The sequence below is a fragment of the Centroberyx affinis genome, unplaced genomic scaffold, assembly GCF_046629955.1.
Source record: "Centroberyx affinis isolate AG114_WGS23_722 - 3 ecotype Tasmania unplaced genomic scaffold, CSIRO-AGI_Caff_v1 ptg001226l_1, whole genome shotgun sequence".
Lineage (NCBI taxonomy): Eukaryota > Metazoa > Chordata > Actinopteri > Beryciformes > Berycidae > Centroberyx > Centroberyx affinis.
The window spans coordinates 508,336-528,087 of NW_027279740.1; the positions used below are offsets into that span (position 1 = coordinate 508,336).

The window sequence follows — 19,752 nt, forward strand, 5'->3', positions numbered from 1 at the left end:
GCTCCAACTGGCAGACAGCAACAGAGACTGACATTAGCTGCCATCTGGAGCACTGCTTGACTTCAGCATGCTTCCTTAGTTTCAGGAAAGTGGAAGATCGGGACAGGCCGGATTTCGTGAGTTTAGAATTAAAAGGTTCTATCTGCCTTCAGGATAGTTCTGAGATACTGAGCTTCAAATTTTTCAGCATCCATTGAGTTAAATTGATATGGGTCCTTTTGTTTTAGAAATTATAGACTCAAAAATCATTATTTAAAAAAAAAAAATAACACCACACATATGTCAACAGGCCCTCATAGAATAGGTTCATGCGACTAACTCAGTTTTGACAAAAAGGTCAGATAGAACCTTATAATACCAAGGTCAGGAACATTTTGACAACGCCCTTTTAATAATTAGACTTAGGGTTGAGTTTTGATTGCTTTAAAATTTTAAACTGATGCCATTGTGAATCCTTTTTTGTCTATCAGAAGCGCGATTTGTGACATTAGGTAGATGGGTGATGTTGGGTGAACCTTTGTTCCTCATGTGGGATCATCATTACCAACACATGCTTCGCAGCCAAGCCACATAACTTTATTTTTAATTTCTAGTCATCGCTGTACAGGCAATAATGGCAGTGAACTAAACCCTCCTGTGTAATATTTCTTAATTATACTGCTAGGTCTATTATGCATTGATTATGTCCTGCCAGGCCTATATATTGTGAACCATAATCCGGAGTGGGTTATTCTTATTCCCACATCACCGTTCAAGTTTGTGACAACTTGAAACCTAGTTTCTCGCTATTGATCGTGCTTGTAGCCTACTGTATAGAAATCACGTGAAAGCATGCACTGCAGGTTAAAACACCAAATAAAATGTCACCGAAATTCCTTCTTTGACATTATCATTTCCTTTACAACTATATCAAACTTGGGTCAGATGACTCATCCATCACACCAATTGTTAATTCCCGCCCATGTGGAGTTGCTCCAGGCTGCAGTTATACATACTTGCACTGGAGTTCAAACTGACGCATCTGCTGCCGGTGTAGATACCGGAACACCGGCGCTTTGAAAAGGGGCGCAACCCCAAGCCTGCACATGCAAAGCCTTTCATATTAATCTGCTGCCAGACCAGTATTTCCTGTGGCGGACTCCCTCATTCTTTCTTTGTTAAAATCAAGCTTTATGGTCTTGCTTGACTGGAAAAGCGTGACGTTTTATTCTGATACTAAGTGAAACTTAAACTTTATTCTTCTCAACCAGAAATGTTGCCTCCCTTCAAGACTATACTGTATACTTCCACTACTGTTCGAATATTTATAGGTAGGCTATGTAATGATGCACATGTTCACATGTTCACGTGATCACATGTTTACAGATACCTATGCGTGTCAACATTTTTCCCAGAATGACAAAACCAGGACTATAACATTTTGGCAATGCTAAAAAAGTACTGCAATATGATAACAATATTATTATAACTGTCTGACACCCTCAGAAATCATCAGTAGGCCGGCTATGATTAAAATGATTTTAGTCCAATACCTGTTAATCCTCAATTCAATTTAATTCAATTCAATTAAACTCCCATACATACACATTACATGGAAGGGCGCTAAATATGGCATTTAATTTACACAGCGATCAATATGCCACAAGAAAATAATTGCTATGTGTGAAATGGCATATTCTGGAGAATATTATTTTCTCCATGTACTCTCTATATATTTTCTTTTATCAGGTCACTCGAAAAAGAAGACAAATCCCAATAGTTTTTGTGTTCCTGATGGAAATAGCCACCACACACACACACACACACACACACACACACACACACACACACACACACACACAATAATCTGGCAACAAAACGTAGATGGCCTACCAGGCCTTGGGGCAGGCCTGTCAATGAGCCATACACAAAGGCTCAGATATAAATAACCCCGAGATGTTAGGATGGATGTTTTTTTGTATCTACCACAAAGGGATTTTTTCCTCGCCTGCATATTTTCTGCACATAATAAACCTCATGCAGAAACATCCATGAAAGAGCCCGCCTCCGTGGTCAGTTGATTGGTCATTCACCGATGCCCGATTTGTCCACAAACGATTTGATTGGTTGAACGGCGAGGCGTTCGACAAAGTGGTCGTTGTTTCCGCCCCTTCCCTGTCGTCTTTGGCGGATGAGAGCTGAGCGACAGGCCACGGTGGAACATAAATGGCCCATCTTTGCATCCATCAAAGTGGGAGGCCTCGGCAAATAGATTGATTGGACCCACCACCTGTCTCACAATTTGACGTACGTAAATTACAGCGCGGTTTGGGCTTATTGAGCCTGCGCTAAGAGAAAAAGAGGAGGTTCCTGAAGAGAGTCCTTTATTTATTTCTTTGTTTCCAGTGGGGAAAAAATAATAACAGCGACATATACCACAAGCACTTCATTTATTATCTTTGTCTGTTTACGCAAGAAAACTGGATAAGATTACAGTGGGTATTCAAAGGCCAAAGCGAAGGGGAGGAGGATGAAGCGGCGCAATGCGGACTGCAGCAAACTCCGACGGCCGTTAAAACGGAACCGAATCACCGAGGGTATATACGGCAGGTATATGGAGCCTGACGAAGGGGTTCTCCTCACGACAATAATGGGGGCCACTGGCTAGCTTAGAGATGCTTGCTGCTGGATCGCTAACCGAATTTAAACACACTACGATTGATGTCACTGAAATGCCACCTCCAGCTAGCTTGCTAACCTAGCCATGGGTAGCTACTAGCGACATCTTAGCATATGCTAGCTGTGTGTTGTTGTTGTAGATTAGCAGGTAACGTTAGCTATAGCGTTAGGCCTTGAAACAGCCTGTTTTGAATCATGTCATAGAGGCTCTCCCTCACGACTGCTTGGACTAATTTGTAGACAGTGGATTTTTGGATAGGGGGTGATGCTAGGAACCTTGGTTATCTAACGTTAGCTTACGTTAATTGTCATTTGCTAGCCAAGTTGAAATTAACAGCTAGTGTGTTAGCTAAGGTATGCTAGCTAGCACTGCAGTTTTGTCTGCCAAACTTCACTACAGGCGATACACTCAGCAAATAATAGTGCAACTTATGTTAATGTTAATGTTAACCTTAAACCTAAATCATCAAACTGGCTTGACTGGTAGTCAACTCGAGCCTTACTTGTGCAGTGCTTGTGCTGCACTCTTTTGTCTTGGCTAAAGAAATGTTACTTGGTTGATAGTCAGCTGTCCTGCCCAGCCACACCTGACAGGTCCCACCTGTCAATGACTTCCTACATACTTGACAAACCAAAAGGCTAGCGTAACTAGCGTTAGCTACTTTCACACGTGGCATCTAGTGCAGGAGATGTGAGGTAGTCCTTGAGGTATTGAACAGGTGCCCCCACTACAAAACAGCAAACATTCAATTGAGATCAGAGAACACCCCTACTGTGTCTCTTTGCAGGTCTTAATGATCTAACAACTCAAACATGTAAACTTGCATGCTGTAAGAAATTTGTAGATCAGAGTTTGGCAGTGTTGTCATGTTTCAAGCAGCATCACACACCAAAGTACATATCAAAGTGTGCCCACATTATCAAGGTGGCACCTTTCGATTGCACATGCCAGAGTTCAGTGGTCTGTTGATGATGTGGATTGCTCTTTTTAGATGCAACCCTTATGTCTCCTCCAGAATGCTTAAAGTGTTTCTTAAATATATGCTCAATGTACATATGCCCATTTGCATCTTATAATATAAGCTGCTTAGACTAAATGCAGCGCACATCTAATCTCTCAAACAGCAGCACTAGGCTGCACACATAGCCTACTTCTCACACTCATACTTGATACACTCCCGCATACAATAAAGCAGATTCTCTTTGATTTATTGAATTATTCACCAATTTGCCATATATTGGCTGTAGAGATTAAAGATGAGAAACATTTTTGTTGCCACAAGTCAGATTTACAATCTAAAACAAATACTTGGAGAGGGTTGTTGTGTGTTTGTGTTCCAGTACATCTCATGGCTATGTTATCCCACATTTGATCTCTCCATTTTGTTTAGTACCTTCCTGTACCTGAAGTTCCTGGTGGTGTGGGCACTGGTGCTGCTGGCAGACTTTGTGCTGGAGTTCAGGTTTGAGTACCTCTGGCCGTTCTGGCTCTTCATCCGGAGCGTGTACGACTCCTTCAGATACCAGGGGCTGGTGAGTGGCTATCTTCCGATGCTTCGATATTATCCTTTCATAAGGAAAGAGAGAGAACGGTGGCATGGCCAGCTTTTCAACCCTTTCTTTCTCTCTGGGCTGCACTCATAACTTTTGGCAGTGCACTTAAAGGAGATCAAACAAGTGCAGACGTGCTGTGAATTATAGACTTGCATTATCCTCTTCTGATTTCCCATTGGGATGTCGAGTTTTGATGTTTTGATGTTCCTCATAATCCCTGAGCATTACAGTGTTTCCCATACATAGGCTTCCACAATATAGGCACGCGCCACCTCAAAATCAAAAGTTGGTCAGTATATAGAAATTGATTTAAAGCAATCTGTAATGCTGCGCATCACGTTATGTTCTCAGAGACTAGTCTCGCCGGTGCTCATGCAGCTATTGCTTGTAAACTCACCGCACACACATGCCTTTCTTTCCCATCCGCTTGTGTGAGAAAGAGACCAGTACATCTGTAGCTTTGTACTCAATCCCACAAATGTGGAAATGAAAGTGAAAATTGAAATTCCATAATTTGCTCCAAACTTGAGACTTTTTAATTGGAGATGTGTGAAACTGTCCAACACTCAGATAGAAAACTGACATGAGTGCAGTGCAAAGACTGGCATATTGCCTGTTCCATGATGTATTGAAAGTAAGTAGGGACATAAGTCTGTATTTTTAACTCCACGATATATTGAAAATGAGTCATCAGGGAGCACTGGACTTTAAACGATTAATAAAATTGCTGCTGAATACAAGATGAGGGGATTTTTTTTTTTTTAAAGATTTATTTTTGGCATTTTATGCTTTATTTGAGAGATATAGTGAGAGAGAGACAGGAAGGTATGGGAGAGAAAGCGAGGGGAGGACATGCAGCAAAGGACATGGGGCTGGATGCGAACCCAGGTCGCTGCAGGAAGGACTGAGCCTTATGGTACGCGCCCTACTCCGTGAGCCACCAGGGCGCCCAACATGAGGGGATTTTGAGTGCTGCTTCACTGATTTATGGGAATGGTTTAGGTCTTTACATACTGTTTATCCTTCTCCTGCCTTTTTAAATTCTCTAGAGCAGGCTCTACTAAATCAATGATTGGCATTGATGTGTTGAACTTGTGATTCATCAGCTTAGAGCCATGAAATGGTAACAGGGACACAAGACCTACATCTTTTTTTCTGGATGTGTTTTTATTACCATGTTATCATAACCACCTGTTTAATCCACCTCGCCTCTTCCCAACAGGCCTTCTCAGTGTTCTTTGTGTGTGTTGCGTTTACCTCGGACATCATATGCCTGCTCTTCATCCCGGTGCAATGGCTATTCTTTGCTGCCAGTACCTACGTGTGGGTGCAGTACGTCTGGCACACAGGTAAGGCCCTCTCCTGTGTATGGGAAAGTGTGAGAGGCCAGGTATCTTCTTATACTCCTTGATTACCTTGACTGAAGTTGGCAAAAGGCTCATAACTCAGGAACAAAAGCTACCTCATGGCTATGACCTTGAGAGTTTCCAACTGTATTAGGTGCTATCTAACAGTGCTGTAAGACATGGCTGAGAGACGAGCTTTTTGTGCATTTTAACATGATTAGAAAGCACTTACACTGTGGATACTTGCGCTAAACCATATTTTATAATGGTAGCACCCTGTTAACCCTTAGAACTTGCTCTATTTTGTGTTGTTCTCCCTCGTGGTGCAATGGGTCCAAGCAGGTGTTAAAAGTGTTGTGCAATGCCCACGCACATTGTGTTATCTTATTTACAAAGAGCAAGCTTACTTCTTAGAATTTCGCGTGGCGTCTGTAAGCGAGCAGCACTGTCCGGATCAGGTGTCAGTCTGATTTAGCGGTAGGCCCCTGTGTTGACCAAAGGCCAGGTGTCAGATTGGAGTCTCAGTGCCAGTTGGGGGGAGGGGTGGGGGTGAACAGAGGGGTCCCCAGTAGCTCCCTGACCCCTCCAACCTTACACAGCAGTGACATTCACATCCATGGGACGTCATGAGAGTATTAATATCTCTTACTACTCCACAGCCTGGTGGTGAAAGTTTCTGAGCTTATTTCAGCCCAGGAGACAATGGGCAGCGCCTGTGTCCTGACCACCCTGTCTGTTCAGTGCTGACGGTGTGTCAGTGGGGAGATTACTTGAGACCCATGCTGAGTGTGGGAAATTTTAAGGATTGTATTGTACAGAATGGTGGTCTGGCCCTGTGTGTGTGTGAGAGAGAGAGAGAGAGAGAGAGAGAGAGAGAGAGAGAGAGAGAGAGAGAGAGAGAGAGAGAGAGAGAGAGAGAGAGGAGAGAGAGAGGGAGAGGGAGAGGGAGAGGGAGAGGGAGAGGGAGAGGGAGAGAGAGAGAGAGAGAGGGAGAGGGAGAGGGAGAGGGAGAGGGAGAGGGAGAGAGAGAGAGAGAGAGAGAGAGAGAATTTAGGTTTTCCTTAGTTGTACATGCATATTGCAGTGTTAATCATGTCTTCGCTGTCATTTAGTCAGCGGTGTTGGTCTAAAAGTAGCTTTTACTCCTCTAACATCTTTCTCTTCTTCTGCTGTGTTCACAGAGAGAGGGGTCTGTCTGCCCACAGTGTCTCTATGGATACTCTTCGTGTACATAGAGGCAGCCATCAGATTCAAAGACCTGAAGAACTTCCATGTGGACTTGTGTCGCCCTTTCGCTGCACACTGGTGAGCCAATGGTTCTCTCTCAACTGGGGGCAGTGGCACACTGTCAAAGCTTTCGCTGCCCTTGACCTGAAGGCATGTCCATGCTAGTGGCTAACATGAAAGTGTCAGCAGGGTGTAGAGGGATGATGTGGACTAAGACGCCTTCACCAGTCCACAGGCGACTGAAGATTGTTCTGCCCCATTAGCTCTCAGCAATACAATGTGGAATAATATTATATTTGCTTGTTAGTCTATGTAAGTAATGACTCTTAGATCCCCGCTAGCTCCATTTGTTACTCTAAAGAGAGGTTATAAGCAGGCAGTCTGCACAGTTATTAAAAATCCTTGAAGAGGTTTAGGGGAACATTTCAGCTTTACATCTATAAGGTCATTCATTGCCTCAGGCTAAGACAGGTCTACAATTATAATCTAAGGAGTCCTTAAGACCTTTGAGCTGGATTTGAATTTGGCTGTGCTAACCCACATTATGCTGTGTAACTGAGCTCTTTACGTAGTTAAATGAGAAATTATGCTTGAGTGATAATACCCTAAACTCAGCAATTTTTGCAGCAGTGTTTACTTAATTGAACCTTTACTTGTTTGTATTTTGATCCACTTGCACATAGACTTTTTGTGGACCCATGAATGCACATTCTTCTGTCCATCTCTGTAGCATTGGCTACCCAGTGGTCACGCTGGGCTTTGGCTTCAAGAGCTATGTCAGCTATAAGATGCGCCTCCGGAAGCAGAAGGAGGTGCAGAAGGAGAACGAGTTCTACATGCAGCTCCTACAGCAGGCTCTGCCCCCAGAACAACAGATGCTGCAGAGGCAGGAGAGGGAGGCAGAGGAAGGTAAGAGTCAAGCACACATGCATGTACACACACACAAGGCAACTGGCTTAGGAAGCCTGAGGCACATGTACAGTATGCATTCTGTAAAAGGTTCCCAACATTCACCCACACAACACCACACTTATGCCAGTGATGCAGAGGGTGTGGATGGTTTTGTAATTATAACAGGTTATTCCATCACAGCCATGCCAAGGTAAATTCCAACTACATGTACTTGGATTTAATTCAGGTTGCAGGTGCAGGCTGGGTCAGAACTTTTCTCTCTATTTTCACTAGTGTATCTAATTGGCATCTAATTTTACTTTTTTTTTTAAATATTTCTCCTGACCGTTGGGAGGTCATCAATTGTCCTTATAGCTGCAGAATGGCAGTTCGGGTTAAGAGGAATAGAAGTTTGAAGATGCATGTGCGCTTTAACCATAATGGGCTCAAGGAAGGGGATATCAGTCACAGGACCGGGCATGAGGGGATGGGGGTTGCACATGAGATTAGGACTTCTGGACTTCCTCGTTCAGATGAAGTCTGTCATCAAATGTATTTGATCTCTTTCACTTCCCTCCTTCATCCACACAGCAGCAGCAGCTAAAGGAATATCTGAGGTGGACACGCCCCCAGTCTCACAGAATGGCGCCCCGGCCAGTAAAAAGACGTCGGCACCACTGCCGGAGCTAGAGTACAGAGAAAAAGGGAAAGAGGGGCGGGGCGGTGGGGAGGCTAAAAAGCAGCACAACAGCAGCAGCATCCTGCCGTCTTCGGTGGACTCTAAACTCCAGGAGATGGAGTATATGGAGAACCATATGAACAACAAGAGACTGACCACAGAGTTGGGCAGCACAGAGAACCTGCTGCTTAAAGAGGACAACAACTCCTCTTGCTCCTCCTCCTCCTCCTCTTCCTCCTCCAAAAACTACAAGAACGCTAGCAGCAACGCCGCAGCGGTCAACTCCTCGCCCCGCGGCCACAGCGCAACCAACGGCAGCGTGCCCTCCTCTGCGCCGCCATCCTCCTCTTCCTCAGGGAAGAATGAGAAGAAGCAGAAGTTACCAGCGGGGAAGGGGACATCAGGTGGCTCCCACAGGGATCCCACAGATAACTGTATCCCCAACAACCAGCTGAGCAAGCCAGAAGCACTTGTTAGGTAAGAAGTGTGTGCACACACAGACACACACACACACACACACACACACCTTTTTCAATTCATTATGTTTGAGTACTAATGCATTATACTGACAGAACATGCTTGAGGCTTATGACACTAAAAATGCACACGCAAGCTGTTAAAACATGTAATGACAGAGAGAACATCAAGCTTGGCTGTCAGACTGATCATTTTCTCAAGTTCAGGTCTCCGTTGGCCTACTTGGCTGGTGTGTGATGGCTGCATGAAATTTCCCCTATCAAATCTGTGTCCACCCATGACACCTAACAGAAACCACACAATGCAAGCCACAGGTGGCCATTAAGTAGCTCTCTTGCTAATGTGATTTAATCGTTCTGAGGGTGTTAAGAAAGTGAATTGCAATCCTAATATGTTGCCATCTTCAGCAGGCAACATATTAGTGGAATGGTGATGACTTGAGGACAAAATGTGTGCATGTTTTCAATGTTTTTTTATTGGTGTTATCTAAATCTCCAGGTATAAATTTAGTGTGGTATTGATGGTGGCAGATTATTTAAAATGTCAAAGAAATTAGTCATACTATGTGATATATTTCATTCTCCTGTTGTGTATTTCTGCAACTGACAGCCACTTGACACAGTTGATGGGCAAAATGTTTGCACTGTCTTCTCTCTCTCCCTCTCTGTTTCTCTCTCTCTGTCTCTCTCTTTCTCTCACTCTCTGTTTCTCTCTCTCTCTCTTTGTCACTCTTTGTCTCTCTCTCTCTCTCCATCTCTCTCTCTCTCTCTCTCTCTCTCTCTCTCTCTCTCTGATTTCGCCATTAATTTACATTTTGCAATGTGCATTTTTGGTGTGGTTGAGTTTGTTTGTTTCTTGTCTGTCTCAGATGTCAACCAAGTACTGAGAAATTACTTCAATCCCTGTGCATCATTAAATTCTAGTTCATGGTCTGGAATCCATTTGATCAGCTTCAGTATTTAATTTAGAGTGTTCTCACATTTAACTAATCCCTAAATCAAACTCAGTCAACAAACTGTGTCCTCCATGTTTTCACTTCAGGTCTTTTGAGATCACAGTTCACTTTCTGTTCACAGCTTCATCTTTCCCTAAAGCCTGGCCCCTTTGTGGCTGTTTTGCATAGCAGTTTGTGCTTCATGATGTGAAAAGGAGCCAATATCAACCTCAGATTGGCCCATTAGTGAATTTGACCAGGACTATCATAGCCTGAATCTGATTGGCTGATAATGGTCTGTTTTTATAGCAAGAGCTGTTTATACACCAGAAACTTTAATGGCCATTACAACCAACCTTGTCTTTTAAACAAGGCACTTGTGAACACTCTACATGAATTTTATGCAGTGAACATCATACATTCATTCATTCTCCATACGCTTATTCATATTCAGGGTCACAGGGGGGCTGGAGCTTATCCCAGGGAAACACTCTGGACAGTCTCCATCGCAGGGCTAACACAAATAGACAGACAAACACACCGAACATACTTAATGCTAATTTCACCTAACTTGTTCTTTCAGATGAACTAAGCTGTTGGTGTTCATAATGCTCTAATGTGCTCCACCAAGCAGACTCAAAAGCAAATCAAAGTCAACCTTCCTCCTGAGGAGGTCTGTTTGTGTCAGAGGCATAGTTAATTTGGAGCACTTTGATATGCGCTAACAATGCTGACTAATTGTTTTCACACCAGGTCAGTTTCTGCCATTTAAGTGAAAACAAGTCTTCAACCTTCAAACCACTTGTTAATGCCATAGGTTGAATCATCTGGTCTTCAAATTGGGTTGTAGTTGGTAGTCAAACTGGCTGCACTGTGCCAGGCAATATGAATCAATCCCAGAAAAGAAACTGAAACTGTTTCAACCAGTATTTTAGCCTGTATGAAATTATGCCACCATCAACACAAAAGTTCATTGTCCTATATATATATAGCATCTCAAATGTGTGTCACCTGTTCCTCCCCCCAGATTGGAGCAGGACGTTAAGAAGCTGAAGGCGGACCTGCAGGCCAGCCGGCAGGTGGAGCAGGACCTGCGCAGTCAGATCGGCTCGCTGGGCAGTGCTGAGCGCTCTATCCGCTCTGAGCTTGGTCAGCTGCGCCAGGAGAATGAGCTGCTGCAGAACAAGTGAGTGGTGTCACTAGGCAGCAGGTCAGAGTGTAAGGCTAGGCTATGCCAAAACTGAATTGTGAACACGGTGTCAGTGTTAGTAGGGTGAAAGCCAGGCACAACACAAGTCCAGCCAAGGGTAGGCATGAGTCGCCAAAAAATCAGCAGGAACTATGTGATGCTATTGAATCAGCATAGACCAAGACCCCTGTGGAACGTTTCAGCACCTTGTTGAATCCATGACTCGAAGGCTGTTCTAGAGGCAAGAGGAGGTCCTTCTCCATACAAGCTAGTGGCCACTGAGTGTATACTGTACCATGCTTTATAGTCAACCTTACTCTCTTCTTCAGGTTATGCATGCGTGCAAGTCTTGTTTTTGTGCTTGCAAGCTACATTCTTGCTCACACAGGAGTGGGCATCACCTGTGCACTTGCTGAAGTCTCTGTGCATGTGATTATCCTTTTCGTCACGTCCGGATACTCCTCACTCGCAAGATCTCAGCTCTCGTGCAAGGTTTGGCATCATAAGAATGCCATAGCAATAACTTATGCCAGGTTTAGAGGTAGGTGTCACCAAACTCATTGTAAAGTTTGCAACAAATCTGAAATCAAACCTCCCAAGTCTCCTCCTAGATCCGTTTATAATTCTAGATTTCTATATTAGAAGAAAGATAGAATTTATTTGTGGGATCAACTTGTCTGTAGTTTCTTTGAGGTTCTGTTACTGGAGGGCTAGAGATACTCACCTCTGAGTCCAACCCCAGCAGGACTGGCGCATTCATTAGTTAAATGAATTAGACGCGCATTCATTAGTCAAATGAATTAGACACTTATAATGACCTGATGATGGGGAGGGTGGGTCATGCTGAAATAGATGTCTAATTTGGTTTTAGTCTGTGCTTTTCAAATTATTTTATAAGCCTGGGAAACAGACAGCTAATACCATTTTGGATACTCTTAATATTCTATGGCTCCTTTCCCTGCAATGCACATAGAAACTTCCTTCCTGCTCAGTTAAAGGAGCATTTACTTTCACTCAATTGAATGTAACCAGTGTCTGAAATTAACTTTTTGGGTCTGGTAAACTAAAACATTTACCAGCCAAGAACTGGCCAAAATAATTCATCTATATTTTTTATCTAAATATGTTGCCCTACCTTTTTTCTATGCCATTTTGTGTGTAGAAGAAGGTAATACAAAACATTCAATAAAGAGACAAGCATATTTAGAGTTTAATTTAAAACGTGCTCACTCATTCATTCATTCATAAATATACAACTCTACATACAAACATAGATATACACACAGAAATGTGAAACCTCCTCACCTTTACTTCCTGCTGGCTAATGTGCTACTCCATGGTTTGTATGTGTTTGTGTGTGTGTATACAGGCTCCATAATGCCGTGCAGGCAAAGCAGAAGGACAAACAGGCGGTGGGCCAGCTGGAGAAGAGGCTCAAGGCGGAGCAGGAGGCGCGCGCCACCGCCGAGAAGCAGCTCGCAGATGAAAAGAAGCGCAAGAAGCTAGAGGAGGCCACAGCAGCCAGAGCAGTAGCACTGGCAGCAGCATCCAGGTAGATGGGAAATTCTCACTGAAATAGACTCCTCTGAAATTAAGGTCTAGAAAAAGTATGGAATTTTTAAATGGGGAAATGTGTTGTGGGACATTTAGTTGTCAATAGCCAATCCACCAACACGGATTGATTTAATAGTGACCTATTGTTTGCTTCAACCTATGTTTGGCATTAATGTAAATTCACTTGTTTTTTCCCTCTTGTTCTCAGAGGGGAGTGCACAGACACGCTGAGGAGGCGTATCACTGAGTTAGAGACAGAGTGTAAGAAACTAACTATGGACATCAAGCTCAAGGAGGACCAGATCCGAGAGCTTGAAATGAAAGTGCAGGTAAGGATTTTTTAAACATTTATTTTACTGTGCCCAAGTTAGCCAAATAAGCTACTTATGATTAGGTGCTAATGTGGTAGGAGCTCTGTGTGTGTATCCATTTGTGTGTAATGCTTTTTGCCATGCACAGTGCTTAGAGTAATTACAGCTCTTAGGGACGCACAGAGCCCCAAGAGCCCTGCATAAAGGAAATACAGTGTGCGCTCATAAACCAGGCAGTATGGTAGAAGTCGAACAAATATCAACCAACTTGAGGCTGGTGCTCTGTACATCCACATACCAGGAAGTAGTTTGGGGATTTTATAACTATAGTGGCAAAGTCAACGCATGACTATACTATATTTTGTTCAGTGATTCTCTTAGTTACAACATTTCACACAACGCTTAAACAGGTGGATTTCATTTAGCAGAAAGTGCTACCTACCTACCCACCCAGTCAAGCGCATACATAACACACCAGCACACCATATTACCCCATCGCAGTTGCTAACCTACTGGCCATCACCGGACTTTCTCCCTTGTCGTCCTTCACTCAGGAGCTGCATAAATATAAAGAGAATGAAAAGGACACAGAGGTGCTGATGTCAGCGCTGTCGGCCATGCAAGATAAGACCCAGCACCTGGAGAACAGCCTGAGCGCAGAGACCAGGATCAAACTGGACCTCTTCTCAGCGCTGGGAGATGCCAAGAGGCAGCTGGAGATTGCACAAGGTCAGCCAACACTAAAGCCTGATGCACATACCCAAAATATTTATGCACATGTGCAGTATATTTTCTTTGGTCTGAACCATAGTAAAAATTCCATTGTACTAGGAATAGTAATAGCACTAGGAACTGTAATGGTATTAAACCTGTAAAAGAAGCTACGGATGGTTAAAGACCTTAGGCTATTATTTTCATTTGTTTCTGAAGCGTTTAGAAATCCAATGCAGTATATCAAATGGCACAACCATAGTCTCAGCAGTATATCCACAGTAAATGTGTAAAGTGCATTGCAGTATCTCGCCAACAATATTCCACGTTCCCAGTCTATTACACATCACCTAATAGTTTACACTGCGTTATAGTTTTAGTTGAGTTACAGCCATGAAAAGGAGGAGTGAGTTCTTTGCTTTGATTACTAACTCAGTTCCACAAGTCTAATTCATCTTTTAGGCAAGGTATCTCAGCTTTTTTGTGCTGTGCTTTTTTTTTCTGTGGCTGATAGTCCCTACCTATATAACTCAATCATTATTGACTTGCCTGATATGTGACTGATTTTCACGGAAGGTTTAGAAATTCTTGTTGATGTTTCTGTGTCTGTCTGCAGGTCAGATCCTGCAGAAGGACCAGGAGATAAAAGACCTGAAGCAGAAGATAGCCGAGGTGATGGCCGTCATGCCCAGCATCTCCTACACAGCCGACACCAGCAGCATGACCCCTGTGGCCCCCCACTACTCCTCCAAGTTCATGGACACCAACCCCTCCGGCCTGGACCCCAACGCCTCCGTCTACCAGCCCCTCAAAAAGTGAACGCTTCCTTCCTCCTCCCGCTCCTTCCCTCCATCCATCCTCCCCTAATTTTTTTTTTTTTCCCGCGGGCCCACCACCTCCGAATCTGCTCGGCAGAGAACGTTGTTTTTTCTTGGGTTTTTGTTTTCTCCTCTCGCCAGGTCAGAAGGATGTTGTATCGTGTGACTGTATTTGTTGTAGTTAAAACAAAAGACAAAAAAAAAAACTTAAACGGACATCACATGTCAACTAGGAAATCCCATTTTTTTTCTCTTGTAAGTGTCTAGTGAAACCTCACAGAATCGGGCATGTATCTTTATCTCAAGGGTGTTATTACTCTCCCTTTCCCACCACGACTTCAACCACCTACAACCAGTTACCTGCTCTTTGGCCTCGGGGAATGGCAGATTTATTTTTTTAGGTTGTTTTTTCCTCCTAAAATTGGAATACAGAGTTCTCCTTTATCTGTCAGAAGATCTGACAGATGTCAAACAGATTTTTTGACAGATTTTCTTTTTTCCCAAGGTAGGATGTTAACATCTGTACAACCAGAGGAATGTAGTGCAAAGCTGGCACAGACTCTCGCCCTGTTGTATTTAATTTATTATTTTAATCCATAATCGGACACCAAATTAAACCTGCTCTCAGCTGTTTTTGGGTTTTGTGGTAAATGGTTTGTTATGCCTTTTTAAAGTGTATTGTGTGGTCCTCTCTTTGTTCGCTCTTCAGGTGCAAGTGTTGATTTCATTACAGCAAGCTGGAAAAGATCTTGCGGTGTATAGAGACGTTCTAATTAGCAAAGATGTCGAAGTGAACAAACCCAAGCGGCACCAAATGTTCAGCATCAATGACAAAAGCGGTTTGGTTTCCCCTACTGTCTTGTCCAAAAGAGTTTTTGAGTTGCATAAAGAATGCAGTGAGAGAAGTCTGTGTGTAAAATAGAAAGCCTTCTCAAAGTTCTGCACAGTCTTTCACCAGTTGTCATGATCACAGTGCCTTGAGTCAGGACTTAATTAGTGGTTTTGATGAGGAGATACGCCCCAGCCCGTCTGAATTGGTTGTGAAGCATCTGGCCAAGCTGGAGAGGATAATGATTTGGCAGCGCCCAGTAGAGTGGGACAAAGTTGCCTTTGGACTCTGATGTGGTTTTGGTTTGATTCCCTACTGATTCAAGCTGATCCCTTGTCAGCACTCGAGGACAACTTCTTCCCTTCCGCCAGTCACACCTACCAGCCCTGATGAATAGACACATTGGACAACAGCATATACAAGACACGGTCATTTTTGTCCTTTCCAGCCTCGTCATACCCTGACTACCAATGTGCATCTTGCCAGTAGGCTGACATGATGTGAGCCACCACAGAGTCTACTGCATACAGGTTTAAAGCTCTCCGCATGGCCCCGCCCCCGCAGCCCCCCCAAGCACATCTCACTGCTGTCAACCCCCCCCCCCCCAATCCCTCGGTTTAGCTGCTGTCCCACTTTTGTTTTTAATTTTCTGACTTAAAAATTGCACTGTAGAAAACACATGCTGTTTTTGAAAGGGAAAAAAACTGTAAAGACGGACTCTGATTGTGCAATGTATACAAACAAACAAAGCTTTGGAAATGCCAAATGAGAGAGAAATTGCTCCACTTAAGTTAATATTGCGGATAAAATTATTATTCTTTTATTTAATGAATATTCAACTTCAGTCCATGTGCCAAGAACGGAATGCTTGTTTCTCTAATAATGTGTTCTCCAAGAATGTATTGCAAATACATTGGCTGACGTGTTTGTCAAATGTCCTCTTGAATATCACTTAATTGAAGTTTCTGTCAAGCAGGTAGAGAAATTGGGTCACCTGTTTGTAGTAGACTGTTTACGTAGTTGAAAGTAAGGGACTAGGAAATTACAGTTCTTTTTGTGAATGTTACAGTATTTGCAACTGTCTGGGAAATTGGTGTTCAAAGCAGTCAGTTTTCCTTACTCCTATTTCTGGTATTATTGTTATTTCCTGCAGGGAGAAATCGCTTGAGTCTGACGTGGTTTTGCCATCATCCGAAATGGTCATTGTCGTGCGTGTGGTTTTCTCCTACTGTATATGGAGAAGCTTTTTTGCTCAGATTGCTATGTCATGGGCTCCTGAAAATGTTGTGACAATTGCAGTTTAGTCAGTTGGTTGGTCAGCTGATGTTGAAAGTATAGAAAAGTGTTTTTGTTTGTTTTTTGTTTTCTATGCCCACAGTCACCGCTCTGTTTCTCCCCAGGTCTGACCTTGGCTGCGCTCTCGCTCTGTGAGGTTTACAAGGAATAAAAAAATTTTTCTTGCAAATGATGCTAGTTGAGTTTCTCCGCTTATTTTCACTAGATGTTTGGACTCACCACATGTCTAGGAACTTGCAAAGTTTTCAACTTTGACTACTGGCTTATTTTGAATCCATGTATAATTAGCATATGACGCCCCCCTGTTGAAACACTGTTGCCCCACCATTCGTTTTATGTTGGAATATATATTTGATAGAAGACATTTTTCACCCCCAAATTGAGTGACTGAGCTCTAACACAATGCATATTGGTTACGTAGGTATTGTGAAGAAGTATTAAAGTAAAGCGGATGGGATATAGCCTGTATTATAACAGATTTATTTTAATGGGACATGAAGGTTGCAAAAAAGCTTAAAATTTGTAATGTTTATTTGAACAAATTCTAAATTGGGCCTCAGTTGACACTAAATCAGACATCACTTTCTGTCAAAATGCATTGTCACCTTCCTACCACTAGGAGGCAGTGTCCATCTTCTTAATTAAGGTTGAAGGAGCTTATCTCTGCCCACAAAGACTCTCTGGCTATTAACTCTGTCAAGAACCACTAATTTGCCTTTTTAAAGATTATAAAATCCCATTCAGCTCTTGACAAAAGGAATTTCATAAATAATTTTTCATGCCAACCACTTCTATCATAGCGAGACATAATATGGTGACTAACTGCTCCCGCAAAGCCAGCTGGCAGCTCTTCCAGAACAGCACTAGGTTGGTGTAGGTAAATGAGGTTGGGGCTGTGGACCAATTAGATGATGCCAAGGGGGCTGCTAGCCTTTAATCCTCAAACTCTGAGAATTTAAGCACATCTTCTCTTTGTCTACATCCCCCTCTTTGTCTGCCTTTCAAACTCAGAAGTAATCACCATCAGGGACTCTCAGGGCTACGCTGACCTCTGGGCTTGAGATTTCAGTCTGCGATGGAACTATAAAAGGAACCAAATTATGGGCTGCCACACATTTTGATTTGAGCGATAATAATTCATCTAATGCACTTGGAAATTTGGGGGGGGGGGAGATAAGGAGTCACTCTGCCAAGGACGTTCAATTTCAATGCATGAAAGAAGCCCTCTGCTCAGCATTCTGTCACAAGGCAGGTTTTCCCCAAATACGCTTGATTAACCTTTGCAGCGAGGTAAATGTGGGGAAAGCTCCTCACTTTTCTCTGCATTACCTGATGCCTATAGGTTACGCATAATGTATCCGTGGTCTTAGGAGTATTATTTGTTTCACATTCAACCCTCTGTTTTATTGCACTTGCAGTTCCCGCTTGGCATCACTTGTTTGGCAGTCAAACATTTGGATTTGATATAGATTATAATGGGTCTTTCCTAGCTATCAGCATTTGGCAGTGTCTGTACTTACAGTGCCATTAGGCCATACAAACCTGCAGTAAATCCAGCTGTTGGAAGTGATGAAGCTATAATTGAGAAATTCCAGGTATAGCTCTCCTGTTTCTCTTGACCTACTCAACATAAAGTCCATGAGCAAATGTCTTAGTGGAAATACCCTTTCTATTCCCCCCCCCCAGGCTCTACTGAGAAGCTGTGATTAAAAATGAATTTGTTTTCTGCAGTGATCATAAAAGCTACAAATATAGATATGTGAATAGATGAATGGATATGTGTATATACTCACAAGGCCGTGGCTATGAGTCAGGCTGCCTGTTGGCGTCTATCCCCATGACGAGTATGAATAAATAAAGCGTGTTTATGTTGTCTTTCACACTCACCTTCACAGTGCAGAATCGTCTCAGTGAGTGTTGGGCAACCTGCTCACGTGTTCCTCTGAATCTGCAGTTGAACCTCTGTTCTTTCCCCCCGCAGCAAAACTCATTGATTTTTCTTTTGAAAGACGCTTACTGTAACTATTACTCATCTTGCTGCTTTAAAAGTCAAGGTGTGTCTTATACGCTTGAAGTGGATATTAGAGCTGGCAGATTTACTAGCACGCCTTGCATAAAAGTTTGAAAACACTCTTTCGTCTCGAGCCTTTTCATGGCTGTAACGGCAGACTGTGAAACTGTGACTCAAAAATAAGAATATAGCCGAGTAGAGGATCATTTCGTTTACAGCGCCACAATGACGCAGTGATATTTCTTTCTTGGATCTGTTTTATTTGTGCAGATAAAAGTCAAGACATTGTTGTGGTAGCTGGGAGAGTAGGGAGTACATGTTGCTTGTGTCCTTGGGAACACATTAGTCCATATAGCACTCATGTTTCTGGGCTTGTCATCTCCTGTGAAATCTGGTCCTGCAAGATTTTTTGAATGCCAGGCTCCTGAGTGATCCATTTGCGAAATGTGATGATGTAAGCGCAAAGACATTCTATATGGAAAGATGTTGTTTGAGAATAAGATGGCACTTAATACAGGTCATAGGCTTTAACACTCGAAGCCAGTGGATTTTGGGGCTCTCAAGTGAAGTGGGTAAATATGATGATTATAATTAATGTTCCCTTGCATTATCTAGAAAATCTAAAAACACAGAAAGTGGGTCAAGGAAAGGTCCTGAAGGGACATTTTGAAAGCCGAGATATTTCAGCTGAAAAACCCAAAACACCTGTCAACTGACTGCAGCTTGGCCTTTCTGGTGTTAACATGTTTTTGTACCCAAAAGATGTCAATATGATATTGACTGCTCTTAGCCAGCAGGTTTTTTTCTTTCCAGCAGAAGAGCTGTGCAAAGTGATGCATCTCTGTCTCCTCTTGTGATGTCTCTTGATGACTTCATACATTTTTTCTCATCCAGAGACCCTTCTCCTCCAGATGTCCAGCAGCTCAGGCCTGGAGGGACGCAACTCGCTGCTATAGGGTCTTCCCTGAGGAAGCAGCTTTACATTCAGCCTCTCCTGCAGCTGTCCACTTTTATGATGGGCCATCAGGGCACTGAGGCAGAATATGGGGGCTTGGGTTACATACAGCAGTGGGAGGAGATGCATCTGATCAACAATACTGCATTATTATATCCAGTAAATGTGTAACACAACTGAGAGTATCTGATTTGAAATGGGCATTGAGAGTACAGTGTCATGGGAATAAACTGTGACCTTCAGTTGGTGGTTACCATAAGGAAAACATCCACCATTATAAACAAACATCAATTATATGTTCAGACAAGCATT

At 43.0% G+C, this 19,752-nt stretch overlaps 1 protein-coding gene across 3 annotated transcripts; it reads left to right on the forward strand.

The window, feature by feature from the left end:
• Nucleotides 1–2,339: 2,339 nt before the first annotated feature.
• On the forward strand, nt 2,340–16,617 carry maco1b (macoilin 1b). 3 transcript variants are annotated; one of them, XM_071524713.1, is made up of 11 exons: nt 2,340–2,589; nt 4,050–4,191; nt 5,435–5,561; nt 6,740–6,863; nt 7,516–7,694; nt 8,268–8,832; nt 10,794–10,952; nt 12,325–12,507; nt 12,718–12,838; nt 13,375–13,549; nt 14,148–16,617. In XM_071524713.1, exons 1-11 carry the CDS (start codon nt 2,510–2,512, stop codon nt 14,348–14,350), a joined length of 2,058 nt encoding a protein of 685 aa, XP_071380814.1. In that variant the 5' UTR covers nt 2,340–2,509; the 3' UTR covers nt 14,351–16,617. The 3 variants fall into 3 exon arrangements, with proteins under 3 accessions (XP_071380814.1, XP_071380815.1, XP_071380816.1); XM_071524714.1 differs by having other exon boundaries at nt 8,271–8,832; XM_071524715.1 differs by having other exon boundaries at nt 8,274–8,832.
• Nucleotides 16,618–19,752: the final 3,135 nt, after the last annotated feature.